Source organism: Lepisma saccharinum, chromosome 6 (assembly GCF_977018435.1).
Source record: "Lepisma saccharinum chromosome 6, izLepSacc3.1, whole genome shotgun sequence".
NCBI classification, from domain to species: Eukaryota; Metazoa; Arthropoda; class Insecta; order Zygentoma; family Lepismatidae; genus Lepisma; species Lepisma saccharinum.
The window spans coordinates 76,576,302-76,591,362 of NC_139234.1; the positions used below are offsets into that span (position 1 = coordinate 76,576,302).

The 15,061-nt window shown below is 39.4% G+C and overlaps 1 protein-coding gene across 1 annotated transcript in view; it reads left to right on the forward strand.

Annotated features, from left to right (window-relative positions):
* The window catches only part of LOC145989118 (G-protein coupled receptor Mth2-like), a 122,795-nt gene that overhangs the window by 76,476 nt on the left and 31,258 nt on the right, over nt 1-15,061 (forward strand). Inside the window, exon 4 of the mRNA XM_083124413.1 lies at nt 9,774-9,948. Within this exon, the coding sequence (XP_082980539.1) occupies nt 9,774-9,948 (175 nt within the window). The remainder of the gene's footprint in view (nt 1-9,773; nt 9,949-15,061) is intronic.

Below are 15,061 nucleotides of genomic sequence, written 5' to 3' on the forward strand. Positions count from 1 at the left end.
GGGGTGGTGGAGGAAACTTCGGGATCGGGATCGCAAGTGGACAGGGGTTTGAGGAAGGCCTCGAAATCCGCGATGATGATAGCGGGATGCTCTACCATGGCACCGTGCATGTGGAAACGCTCCACGGTGTCAGGTTTGGGCAAGACTGCCACACCCGGCTCGTTGGCATCGCAATAAAGTTTGTGGCGAGCGAGCTTCTCTGCAGCGATGTTGGGACCTCTGATGCGCTGGTAATCCTGCTGTTCTTGATTATGAAATGTAGACAAGCACCTGCGACAAACTTCTATGTGGGTTTTGTCTTTGCTCCGTTGGCTCGAAACAAGTCTAGAGAGGGAGCGAATGAGGGTGTAATGGTGATGGGTCTCGTCCTTGATGAGCAGAAGGTGAATTTCCTGCGCACCATCGTCGTCTACATCGCTCACCCGGATGGGGTACACCACATTTTTGTCAGTGAGGCCGTAAACGTTGATGGCCAACCGAGGGTTGTGTGTACGGGCCTCGAACTTGCGAATGTCCGGGACCTCCACCGGGTAGTCGATCCCAGCCATAGCATCTTCCAGTTCCGACTCGTAGGGTAGGTAGTGGTTAACCCGGCGTGGTTGGTTTTTCCAGTGGGCAGGGTGCAACGCTGCCAGCACCGACCAGAGAAAGCACTTGGCGTCACTGTTCTGAATGTTCAGGACGGCCTTCTTTGCCGCGATGGAAGGTGGTAAGGGGACGTAGCTGGAGGCGGAGAGAGGCGTAAACTTGCAAAGTTTGACGCACAGTTCGTGAGGCCCCCCACACAGCGAACCCCCCGAGCCCTTAGCTTGATGTTCTTCTTGTTTAACCAGCAGCTCCTCGGCAAACTGGTTGTAGATGACCTCGAGGTTGTCGACATCCGCCAGATGCAGCGTCTTCGCCTTGGTGTTGTGGCAGAAGCTGTAAATTTCATCGGACGGCTTCTTGTACTGGCAACGTAGCGATGCGTAGAATTTGGTGGAGGAGTACGTAGCCAGTGCATTACAAAGACTGGAAATTATCTCTGCTCGCTTCTCCTCTAAAAAGCTACGCACGTCGCATGAGCCCTCCGAAGTGAGGACAAAATCCTCCAACAAACGCTCGAAAGCAGATTGGTTCGCTTTCATCGCAGGCTTGACGCGTTTCGTGGGTGGTGCATTGATGGAGGCTGCTTCTGCCTTCCTCTTGGTGGAGGTCGAAGGCTGAGCCCCAGATGTACTTTCGCTTAGACAAGTAAGCTTATGCTTCTTGGCATACGCAATTGTGATGCGTTTATTGCATCCGGAACACAGTTCGGTGGCAGCCAAATGCTTGCCTGGCACGCAGGTGCGACAATGTCTTGCAAAATGTTTGCTTGATATGGTTGTTTTGCACACAGGGCAACTTTTCATGGAGCGCATTTTTTTGGGGGTATGTTTATTTATATGTGATCTGTTGGTGGTAGAGTGTTTACGAAAAAATGCCTTATGAGAAAAATTTTGTAAGCTAATTTTAATTAGTGTTAGTTTGAGGGTTTATTTATATATGGGTGGTGTTGTCTTCCTCAAATATGCGCTTTAATCAGCCCTATAAAAAAATATATAAGAAAAAATATGATTGTAGATAGAAAAAAGCACAATAAATATTGTATGCATGTGTAATTCTATTTAGCTTATTTTTGCTAGACACGAATCTTCTTCAGATTTTATTGCCCATTAGTATATTTTTCTACCAATCTAGTAGAGGTATGAAACTATGAAAATATACTTGTTTATATATATTCTATTGTTTTGGCTGATATAATAGCAAATATATATATATAGCTATTTTGAAATTCTAAAACTTTCAGGTATACTTATTTTTACATGCAAACATACATCATAAAAATTACACAATCGTATTTAAATTTAAAATAACTCGAAAACAGTAAGCACTAATCATTATGTTTCCAATAGGTTGTAGAGTACATTCAATTTTTTATCAAATGTCATTAAAATTTTCGAAATAGGGTAAAAACTAAGCCAACAAATCAAATTTCTCAAAAAATAAAAAAAATGTCTATATTTTCGAAATTTGAGGGGGTGGAATCGATTTTATTTGCTAGTCGTATAGTTTTCGTCAAATCCTATCCAACAAACCTAAAATCATCATCCTAGGTCAATTAGGAGACAAGAAAATCAATGTCTTGGAAAACATCTTAAGACAAATGTCTTAAGAAAATTTTCTTGACAGACCGGAAGTGACATCTTGACAGACCGGAAGTCGACTTTCTTAAAGATTAAGACAAATATCTTAAGATGTTTTTCCAAGACATTGATTTTCTTGGTTCCTATGGGGCCTAGACCCACGCAACTTTGGATTATGTATATACCGTTGTTTTTTCCTACATATTCACTAGGGCTCGAAAGTGCGGTGGTTGTGTTGTTGCCTTGTAATCAAGAGGTCCTAGGTTCGAACCCGATAAAAGTACATAGTGGTTCGGATCCTACTTTAAAAAACTGTAGGCCTAGTCCCGATTAGCCTTACTGTGCATATGTGAATATAGGAAAGTACAATGCAAAGTCAGCAATATGTGATGTGGTCAGCACCAAATATTTTAATTTTATATGTATATTTAAGTTTCATGCATGGACATAGCAGTCTTCCTATATGCTTTTATGGTATGGTGCTATGCACAGAAGAGCACTTTATTTAAGCATATTTAACTTCTCTTTCCATCTCTCAATCTATTCATATTTGACACAGTCATTGCAAGTCGGTCATTTTGTTTACGTAGCAATTAGGCTTAAAAAAACTTTGACACAATCATTGCAAGTCGGCCATTTTGTTTACGTAGCAATTACGTTAAAAAACTTTAAACCACATTATTGCTATTTTTTTTTGTGAATGCTTGTTGTGATAAAAAAAACATAATTAGATATATTTTATTTAATTTTATGTTTAATATCTTTTCTGTGTATAAAACTAAATAATAATAAAATTCGAAACACTATGTACCTTCACTAAATATCAAACGCACAAAAAAAAAAAACAGGCTAACACACGTAAAATTATACTCGTCTGCCAGACGCCAGAGCCTCGTTACTCTACAGTCCAGGGTGTACTACGTGGAAGTGAGGTTAACTGTTGGGTGCCTTACCAGAAGGTCGCCCTCTTACACCCCGCATATTGCTATTTTGCATATGTTTGATGTATATAGTAATATGTAATAAATATATATATATATAAAAAAGCAAGAAAAAAAGAAGAGAGATACATGCAACACACTCAAAACTTGTATACTTTCTCTCTCTTCTTTTTGCGTGCTTTGCGAGTATATATTCCTTCCACAATATGCTTAAGAATTGTTTGGCTTTTGTAGAGAGTTTTACCTTTTATCTACAATTCCTTTACATCTGTTTGGCTATTACAGAATCAACTCACAGAAGCAACACTACCTATTTATATAACACAAAGCCAACTCATGCAAGCTAACAAACAAATTTACTCACGCTAGTTAATTTCAATCACAATCACAATGTTGTTCTTGCAGCTCACAATAAAAATAGGACCTGATGCCCCTCGAGCTTCTAGTTTTATTAGTCGAGGAGTAATATGTAGGTTAACAACGTGGACTAGTAGAAATCCAGAAATCCGAGACAATCTTCTCTAGAACATTCTTCCTCTACATTTCAGCCACATCATTTTACGAGTTCGAAAATTCACAAGTTAATGCATCGCATCGCATCACTGCTACCAATGCTGTTAACTGACGTCACTATTTCTCAACAGTTGCCAGACCTGATGTTAACAGCTGTTGTAACCTAAGCATCATGTGTATGCTCTAGAAAATAGTTCTATACTTCAATTTTTAGCACTGTCATTTTCCTACTTTCGTAAATTCATCACGTCACCCCCACCAATGCTTTTACCTGACGTCATTATTTCTCAACAGTTGGCTGAGCTGATGTGAAAATTACATAGCATTATCTGTGCTGAACACGAATTTTTGAACGAAATAAATGCGTCAGCATGAAATTCCATCATTATTGTTAGCTTTTGAAAAAACAGGAAGTACATCCGCCACTGTGAATAGCCAGAAATGCTGCCCCCCCAGTCATCCATCTCTCTCTTACAACAGCGTGTGTGTGCTGGCAACTCTCTCTAGTTGCAGGTTTTTTAGTTAACTCGTAATCCTCGTCAAAAACTACAGTAACATCATAATGTCATATTGCACAGAAGAGGGAGGACATCGTACACCACTGTTGCCAGCTATAGGTCTCTCTCTCTCTTCATCTTACAGCAGCATTGGCATCTCTATTTTTTTTAGTTGTAAGTGGGGTTGCCAACACACTCTAGTTAATAATGCTACATATTATACACACACACGCACACACATACTGTGTTGCCATCCACCCATCTCTCTCTCTTTTACGGCAGTGCGTGTTTGTTGCCGGCTCTCCTTGTTTAGTGTGTGTATGTTACGCCAGTATATAAATTGGCTAAGCCTCAAAAAAAATAGTAGCTTTTGCTAAGTAGGAAGAAAAAAAGCTGTAGGTAGGTGTTGGCAGCTGTCGGTTGTTTAACTCCTCCCCCTCTCTCTCTCCTCTCTCTTTTTTGTAAAAAGCTATGGCAAAAGTACCAGTAGGTTGGCAACCTTGCTTTATGCACTGTAAGGCAAGCCTCAAGCAAGGTTGCCAGCTCCTTGCTTTAGGTTAGGTTAGACCAAGAAAAAAAAAGCTGTAGGTAGGTGTTGGCAGCACTATCAGTTGTTTAATTCTTCCCCCTCTCTCTCTCCTCTCTCTTTTTTGTAAAAAGCTATGGCAAAAGTACCAGTAGGTTGGCAAAAATTGCTTTATGCACTGTAAGGCAAGCCTCAAGCAAGGTTGCCAGCTCCTTGCTTTAGGTTAGGTTAGACCAAGAAAAAAAAAGCTGTAGGTAGGTGTTGGCAGCTGTCGGTTGTTTAATTCTTCCCCCTCTCTCTCTCCTCTCTCTTTTTTGTAAAAAGCTATGGCAAAAGTACCAGTAGGTTGCCAACCTAGCTTTATGCACTGTAAGGCAAGCCTCAAGCAAGGTTGCCAGCTCCTTGCTTTAGGTTAGGTTAGACCAAGAAAAAAAAAGGCTGTAGGTAGGCTGTCGGTTGTTTAACTCTTCCCTCTCTCTCTCTCCTCTCTCTTTTTTGTAAAAAGCTATGGCAAAAGTACCAGTAGGTTGGCAACCTTGCTTTATGCTCTTGTAAGGCATAAGCCTCAAGCAAGGTTGCCAGCTCCTTGCTTTAGGTTAGGTTAGACCAAAAAAAAAACCTTGGTGATTTTTTCGAGTAAGGTGTTGGCATCACTGCGAGAAAATGAGGCTTATGCCTTACAAGAGCAAACTATTAAGGAGCCTCAAGCAAGGTTGCCAGCTCCTTGCTTTAGGTTAGGTTAGACCAAAAAAACCTTGGTGATTTTTTTCGAGTGAGGAGTTGGCAACACTGCGAGAAAATGGGGCTCATGCCTTACAAGAGAAATCCATTAAGGCGAGCCCCACCGAGCCCCATTTTCGGTTTGTGAACCCGTGCACCTGCACTACTGTGCGTACTAAAATTTGATTGGTATTTGATTTAGTGGCTAAAGCATGCTTCAATTTTTCTCTATTTTCAACATCGCACCCTCAAGTGTACTCAATGCGGATGCAATAAATGACTTTTTTGTAAGTTCTGCTTGTCAGCAAACAAACAAACAGAACTCAATCGAGTCATAAAACACGGCAGACAACCGGAACCTTCAAGCTGAAGAAGGTTAATGGGGCTACCGTGCTGAAAGAGGTTAAAAAATTACATTCCAATGCCAAGGGTCATGATGGCATCAGTCTAAAAATGTTGAGAGACTGCATCCGCATTGCCTGAAGAGCCTAACTCATATCATAAACTGCTCTCTAACTCAAGGGGTATTTCCCGAAGATTGGAAAAAGGCCGTAGTGACACCCATAACGAAAACCACTGTTTCCCTTGATGTTAACGATCTAAGACCAATAAGCGTACTACCAATTATGTCTTAAGGTTTTAGAACGCATAGTGAAAGAACAATTAGTAGACCATCTGATGTTGCATGACCACTATTCTCCACATTAATCAGGCTTCAGGAAACAGCACAGTACAGTAACTACTTTAGTTAGCGTTGTTGATGACATAGCCAAGGGGATGGATAATGGTAAAATTTCGTTCCTGATACTCCTTGATTACACCAAGGCATTTGACTCCACAAACCACAACCTCTTGACAGAGAAATTGAAATCTATCGGTATAAAAGATAAAGAATTGTTATGGTTTCAGTCTTATTTAACGAACAGGCAACAATGTGTAAAATTAGTAGGCTACATGAGAATAAGTCGTGCATATCTAAATGGCTTGGTATCAAACAAGGAGTACCACAAGGAAGTATTTTAGGACCTATCCTCTTTTCCCTATACATCAAAGATTTTAATGAAGCACTAAAAACACTGCAAATACCACCAGTATGCAGATGACACACCTCGTATATATACAAGCACCATTAAGAAACAGTGCAATGGCCCTAGAAGCATTGCAACAGGACCTCAATTCAATATCTAAATGGTCTGAATGTAATGCACTCAAGTTGAATTCATCTAAGTCTTACATTGTAACACTAGCCGAAACGGAGTAACCTAAAAAAGTTGGAACAATTAAAACTCCCCCTCCCTGCACTGAATAATTCCAAAATACAGAAAGTAGAAACATCATGCAACCTCGGCATAATATTGGACGAGAATCTACATTGGGGTTCTCATGTCACACACATAATTAAAAACTCGATAGCCAAACTGAAAACACTTTTTCCATTCAAACATATGCTAAGAAAAGAAACGAAAACTCACCTAGTCAACACACTTGTAATGCCAAAAATTGGCTTCCCCCTATTTATAAACATCAACAGTACCCTAAATTACAAGCTACAAAAACTTCAAAACAATTGCGTAAGATTTATACTGAATGTCAAAAGAGAACGTATTTCCCCGTTCTTACAGGAACTTAATTGGTTAAACGTTAAAAATAGGAGAACATTTTTGGCATTGTCGTTATTGTACAGGATTCTGAACAATAAAGAACCTAAATATTTATATGATCAAATTGCCCCGTACAAGAAGAAGGGGAAATAATTAATCTTCGTCAAAAAAACACAATTCACGATCCCCACACACAGAACAACACTCTATGGAAATTCCTTCGTAGTCACTGCAATAAAAGAATGGAATGACCTCCCCCCACCACTGACCTCAGGGGATCTCCACCCTGCAACACACAAATTAAATCTAAAGAAGCATCTACTGTCCAAACAATAGTTTCTGATTTGATTTAGTTTATTTTACTTCGCGTTTTGTGCCTCTTGGCTAATTTGCGAAGATGGGGATGAGTGATGAAATGATGAAATTGATGAATGGACATTCACAAACAACCAAGCCCGACCGGGATTCGAACCCAGGACCCTTGGCGTCGAGCGCGATGTGTTAACCACTCGGCCACAGGGTCGGGCCAATAGTGTCTGGATTTGTCTTTTCAGGTATTGGTTTTAGTTTTAGCTGTAGTAATTGTATTCTAATTGTGGTTTTAGATTTAACTCTGTACCTTCAGTACATTAATTGTTTATATTAAAAGTATGAATGTTTTATTTTTATTTTTCTACGGCAACAGTGATTTTCAGGAAGTTTAAAGTGTCAAAAGTAATATGTATTTCACAAAGGTTTGTTGTAAGAACGGCCCGCGAGGCAGAAATACGCTTTCTAAATAAAGGCGATTTATAATTATTATTATTATCATCATCTAAATTTCATTCCGCAATCTTTCAGATCCTGGCGTCGCCGAGTATTGCATGTGTGTTTTTGATTATTCTTACCAAGGATGGATTACAATGGGATATACGCAGTAAGGGCACCCAGATAGGGGATAAGTGGAGCAGATGCCCCGGACCGACCAGTCTACACCGCCCCACAGAAAACTAGATAAAAAATGTTTTCCTTAGCTGAAAAATGCATTTTTTGTATGTTATTTAGTAACATATTAACTGGTCCCCTTCCGTCTCTCCACTCTTTTTTTTCTGACGTCACCACGTTGTCTATGGTTCCACTTTCAACTTTTTGGTACGCCGTCTCGTGTGGAAACCGTGCGTAACCAATAGGATAGTGAAAGATGGTATTGTACTAACCTTTAGCTTACCACGACCGGTATCTCGAAATATTCTTCCTTACCGCTAACGTGCCGGTGCATCAATTTATTTTAATGTCATTTAGGTCATTAAATAGCTTGGACTAATACAGGGTGACGCCGAGCCGACTGACACATTTCAAATGACCATAGTCAGTGGCGAAGATATATGTAGTACAGTCACGGACACTGCCGGGCTGTAATGAATACATTGACTTTCAATGGAATCGTTACAACCCGGCAGTGTCCGTGACTGTATAAGCAATGCAAACACTGCTTGCACTATTAGAATATTATGTAATGCACTTAATGTTTTAACCATAAATACGTCCAAGCATGCCATTTATTACACACAGATTACAAGCTTTTTTTTTTAATATTGCCTCAGCAGATGGCCTCCGTTCACACCAGTGCACTTGCAAGCGTACCTGGAAGTTTCCTACACGCGCCTGCGTCATGTCCTCATCAATAGCCGCAACTTCGTCAACAATGGCTTGTTTTTAGTTTTTAATAGTCATGATGCGTTTCTTCGATTTTCTTCGCCCAAGCCAGTATGGTATTCAGAGACGTTGAATGGTCCATGTTGACCAACATTGTACTGTCGTTTAAAGACACGCTGCACTCCTGTCATAGATTTCGTTTCGTAATAACACAAGTAACACGTTGTTGCATTTTCTAACGCTCCATTGCAACTGATTATATGAGATGGCGTCCTCCTCTGCCGTTCGCCTTCCCGAAAACTATGAGGTATCGCGCAGGTGCGGTATTCAAATTTGAAGTGTGTCAGTCGACTCGGCACCACCCTGAATAACTTCACAACACAGCTTTAATGAGAAAGTATAATTCTTCCTTTTGATAGACTCCACGAAAAATAATGAGTAATCTTTTAGAAACAAATTTTCCTCGCGTAAACAGAAGAAATTTGCTGTTATTATAACTTGCTGTTCAAGTTTTTATAAAAAAATTGTCTTCATTGTCACAAGCTTAGAGCATGTTTTTACCAATTTATTTTTATCATAACGTAATTATCATAATATGGTTAATCGAAGCAGAAAAACTAGATTTTAAATGAAAACCTCACACTACTACATCTTCTATTTTCTGTTGTGTATTCAAACACACGCAGATTGCACTCAAGGTGTCGAGTTGATTTTAAAAATTTGCATCGCATAAGCCAACATTATTTATTTAACACCAAATTGCCACAGAAATTGCCACTTAACAATTTTATAACGAACTCCATGTATAAAAAACAAAACACAATCTGTTACTATAATCATATTGACAATTCCAAAGGTCTTATAAACTGTACAGTAGCTACATTTACATACTCAGCATCACACTGACACGACACCTACATAAAACTTGTAAGCATAATTTCAGAATGGAACAAAACTCTGCCTAACGAACAAAACAGACATTTTGTTTTGCTAACTTAATTACAACGGTCTCAGGATATTTCTAAATGTAAACCATGCAAATATATTCAAATATCCCGCTGAGTAAGTGATATTTCAGTAAGGAAAGGCTAAATGTCTGTGTTCCTGACTCAGTAAATGACAATTGGCTAAATGAGTAATATGATACTATTCAAACGTTCTTATTTGCCTTTCAGATAAAGCAGCCCTGTTTGCGTATTTCTACGGTCCCATTTCCGTTATTATCCTGTGTAACCTGATACTCTTCCTAACGACGGCCTTCAAGATAAGGAACTTGAGGAAGGGCCATGGGTCACTAAAGAACAAGAATAGCACCACGCACGACAACTCCAACCACAAGAACAGGATGAGGTAATTCTACACTGTGCTTTGTTTATATATATGTTACGTTTTGTAAAAAGAGCATTTTTATCATGTTCAGTGGCACAGGAACAGGGGATGTAGAGGGTGGAAAGAAGAAAAGATTCTTCTTTTTTTTTCTTTTTTTTTTTGCCTTCTCCTTTGATTTTCTCTCTCTCTTCTTGCATGCTCCTCCACCTATCTTTCTCTCTCTTTGAGAGAGAAATCTCTTCCTTTCTCTTTCAACCTCTTCTTACCCAACCCTCCCTCTCTGTACATTTTACAACCCCCTCAGTTTCTGGCAGGGTGTATGTGCAGTAACCTCCCAAATCCTTTGATCATTGCATTCCTTACCCCTTACCCTCAGGGGCGGATGAAGGGACTGGGCGCTGCCCTAGGAAGGTGCCAAGCCGGGTTGTCCCAGTAGATTAGCTTCAACATCTTCGTTTGACTTTTTTTTTGAGCCCACTACATGCACAGAAAGACTGGACTTACAGTTTCAAGTGAGATCCGCCGAACCACTTCATGGGTCTCCACTGGGTGCATGACTACTGTATATGTTTTAAAAATAGTTGAATTTATTTTTGACAAGAATTAATTAAATCAACTGCTGTACACACAGAAAACTAAATGCATCATATCGATTGATGCACCAGAATGCATCGATTGATGCAGTATAGTGTGTTGTATGGCTTCTTCAAACAATCAGATTCACATTTGACGCATTTGGGTGCATTTTTGTATGTCGTGAAAGAAACGCCAAAGTGCATCATTTGATTCAAGTGAGGATTCCTTTCAGTCGAGATGCACTTCAATGCATCAGTTTATGTTCCTTGATGTACCTTCCTGTATCTTTTTGGATGATGCGCTTAAACGTTTGGCCTGAGCTACAGAGTTTATGTAGTTCAGACAAAACGTTTAAGTGCATCATCGAAAAAAAATGCATTTTGGTGCATCGAAACGCATCAACTGGTGCATTGAAATGCATCTCGACTGAAATAAATCCTTACTTGAATGAAATGATGCACTTTGGCGTATCTTTCACGACATACAAAAATGCACCCAAATGCATCAAATGTGAATCTGATTCTTTGAAGAAACCATAAAACACACTTTAGTGCATCAATCGATGCATTCTGGTGCATCAATCGATCTGATGCATTTAGTTCTCTGAGTGCATAACATAATAAGTATATTCCAAAATCATGTAGCAATTTAATCTCAGAGGTTAATTATACAATAATATACAATAATATACAATAATATAATATAATATAATGTAAAATAATACGGTTATTTATAAGTTTATTACTTTTCATTAAAAGCGTCATGTTTGTTATTATTGGAGGAAGGTGGAAAGTAGAACGAGCAGGGTAGAAAGAGGGGCGCCAGAAATTCACCTCGCTCGAGGGAAAATTTTATCGTGAGCCACCCCTGCCCCCTTCCCCACCTCCTTCAAATAATTAGACAGGCGCAAAATGCTAAAGATCATATGTTTCTTTGAAGGACAGATCTCCCTATCCAAAAGAATTCACACCACCTTGTACTATGCTGCTAGTTACTTTACCTGATACGTGTTTCCAGAAAGCGAGGAAGGAAAAACTGTTTAAAACGCGTGTAAAGCGATGCAATGAGACCAAGAGCTTTATTTTTAGGGAATTCTACGTTTGTAAAGCCTCTTAAAAATATCTTAAATGTAGTCATAATGTTTTTTTTTTTTTAATTTTAAATTATTTTAAATATTTATGAATATTATTTTTTATTGAAAGTACAAGGTTATGCAAATGTCGTTTTAACACTGGTTCTCTAGGGCCTAGAAAAGGTTGCTAAGTTACCCTTGATCAGACTTCTCAGTTAGCTATTCGGGTAACTAAATTGCAGGCCCTGACTTGGTCACTGGTGTCTGATTTTATACCTTTCTTAAGTTAGAAATGAAAGGGTATGGAACTTTCTTCCAATAAAGACTGGTTTATTATCGTTTATGCACAGTATACAATAACACTTATCCACTGCCAATCTTGGATTCAAGTTAATTGATGCAGATCTGAGTGCAAATCTCTAACGGGTAACGCTTCCAAGATTGATTTTTGGTATCGCAAGAACCGAGAGTCGAAGCAGCAGGTTTGAGAAACTAACCCAAGCAAAGGACTGGGCAGTTCTCCCTACGAGGTAGACTTGTGATACCAGCAATCGGGTAAGGTAGCCGAAATATACAGAAATATGGTTCCTTTTTATACTAAATGGTTGTTTACAAAATGCCAAGGAAACTTGGTCGATATTTACACGTTTTCATAATTACATCATGCAACTTAGACTTTTACAATATTTACATAAAATAATCAAAGTTGTAAGAAACATAACCTTTCTAAAATATTTTTCCAACGCCAAAAACGTTTACATAATTATTAATCTTGTTGTCTTCAAGAAATGTAGATTAATAAAAGGGCTACTTTTGCATCACGATTGCCTTTTTTTGCATAAGATTTATTTTCTTTCGAGAGGAGAGAAATCTTGTTGTACGTAAATAGGATTCTTGTCAGTTCGTTAGAAACAAATGAATGGCTTATTGCAGAAAGGGACCTGAGTCACTTTTGCACAATTCTGAGAAAAACAATGAAAAATCGTATAATATTAATAGTGTAAGAAAGAAATGTGCCGTTGTTGGCTCAAATATTCAACATAATGAATAGTTAATTTTGCAACCCTCAATGCACCCCCCTGCAGTATGCTGCTAGACACAGTGGAGATGAAAAAATTAACTCCGATACCTCAAAAATGTGACTCAGGTCCCTTTCTGCAATAAGCCATTCAAATATAGTTGAAAATGTCAGTTTCCTTTCATGAAAGCCTTCAAAATTATTTTTAATGTACTTTAGATTGTCTACGTAGTCTATGTAAACTACAACCAAATGTAATGTACGCGTAAATTACGTGTATACAACACATGTAGACGTAAACTTATAGTGTACGGAACATCACTGGTCATAACCACTCTCTTGGCACAGTATTCATAAAGAAAAGTGCTAAAGGCAGGGAAAATATGACAAAGGGCTGGGTTAGCGGGGGGCGGGGAGAACAAGAACTCACTTTACAATTCCAGCCCCCTCTTGTGTGTATACTAGTGATTTATCCACACACCAAACCAACAACTAAATGGCCGAGGTGGCTCAGGCGGTAACGCGTCTGACTACCATGCACAAGGTCCCGGGTTCGATCCCCGGCCGGTTCAAATCCGGGAACTTTTCTAACGATGGAAGCGGCCCCGGCGCCCACCCAGCGTCGAATAACATGGGTACCTGGGGGAAACCCTGGGGGGTAAAGGCGGTCAGGGGCGTGATGCTGATCACATCACCCCCACTCATGACCGGATCAAGAAAGTGTGGGGCGTTACCCCCACACTCCCTATACGCCTTCATGGCGTGGTGCTAAGCACAGGGGAGCACTTTACCTTTTTTTTTTTTACCAAACCAACAACTCCCCCCCCCCAAATCAACAATGCCCTCCTAAATGTTTTCACCAACGCCAAATTATTGGTAATTATCGCTCATAATTTATCCTTACAAACCCCCCTCTATTACATTTGAAAATGTTGTAATTGGCCGATATGAAAAGCTGACCCATCGCTTGCCTATCACGAAAATTCATGGCACGCCCCTATCATCACGCATCCTCATCGTCGCGTTTAGCCAAAGTGGCAGGAAAGCAACGCTTAATAACACAACTACAGGGAGGTTATTTCAGTCGTTTACCGTGACAGCGGTAAAACGTGTTGTATTGCTGTTAAAGGAGGTCATTTTCAACATCTCTTATAACACAGGAGGTTAGTGATCATCATTATTATTACTTTTAAATATCATTTTACGCTTTCGGTTTGCTTTATACGCCGGGATGCTGTCTTCCCTTTCTGTCAACTGAGGATAAAGTAAGCGATGTCTAATCTAAGATTAGATGTCAGAAATAAGGTGCCAGAAATATTTGTATTTGGGAGGACACCTTTTCCACACACACACAGCATCCTTGCGACAAGGTACGTGCTTATTTCAATTGTAATTGTAACTGTAATTGTGAAAAGTGGAAACATTACAAAACAAGCTGTTTCTGTTACGGACTTCCTGTAACGCAATTTGCCGGGACTTGTTGCATGAAGGGGCCGCTAAGCGGCCGGCGCTGTCGCGGTAAACGACTGAAATCACCTCGCTACAAATAAAAAAACAAGTGTGTTACTTATCCTATCACGTTTTTGTATTAAACAAAAGCAGATAAATTATTGACGCTCTAGAGGACGGGTCTTGCGTTCATAGGTTGACAATCTGTCCTAATAGCGCTCTAAACTTTTGTCACGTTTCGACAGACAATGTACAGGGTGGTCCAAAAGTATGGAGACATCCGAATAAAAGTTGAATGACATACTGTTCCGCAAAACCAACACTGCAGGTTTGTAATAGGGATGGGGGAAAATGTTATAGGGTATATAACGATGACAGCCGCCATCTAGAATTGAACCTCAAAATTCTAAATGGGAATGGGCTGATATGATGTATCAGGTCAGGCTAGCATTTCACGAGAAATGCAGTGGTGAAGGTTATTTCGACGCATCTTTAACCAGTAAAAAGTTATGATTGAATTATTGTACCAATTTGCTTCTTTTCGAGGTGTCAGAAAAAAAGTATTAAAATATGAGTGACAACCCTGAATCTGCAACGCATGGCTGCATACATAGGGGAGACCGGGGCACTTTGTCACAATTTTCACATTTTATTTTCTTGTGGCTCTCACGTAAAGCCGAAAATTATATTTTTTTACATGCAAATACTTAGTTATCTTGTGCACAACATATGTTCCTCTGTACAATGTAACTCATCCTGATCTGGACTTATTAACTCTTCATTATGATCAATACAGTTGTGACAATTTACCCCATATGCGGGGTAAGTCGTCACAATATCTGGGGCAAGTTGTCATATGCTATTCTAGTGGCAGTTTCATTAAATAGGTATATATTATTAATGCAATTCTTAGAAAAAGACTGGCAATGTTACTAGCACTAAATACTTAGCATGTAAAAGAGACTTAAAAGCTAATTAAATTAAAAGGTAAATTATGCTAGTTAAACAGGAAATAAAGT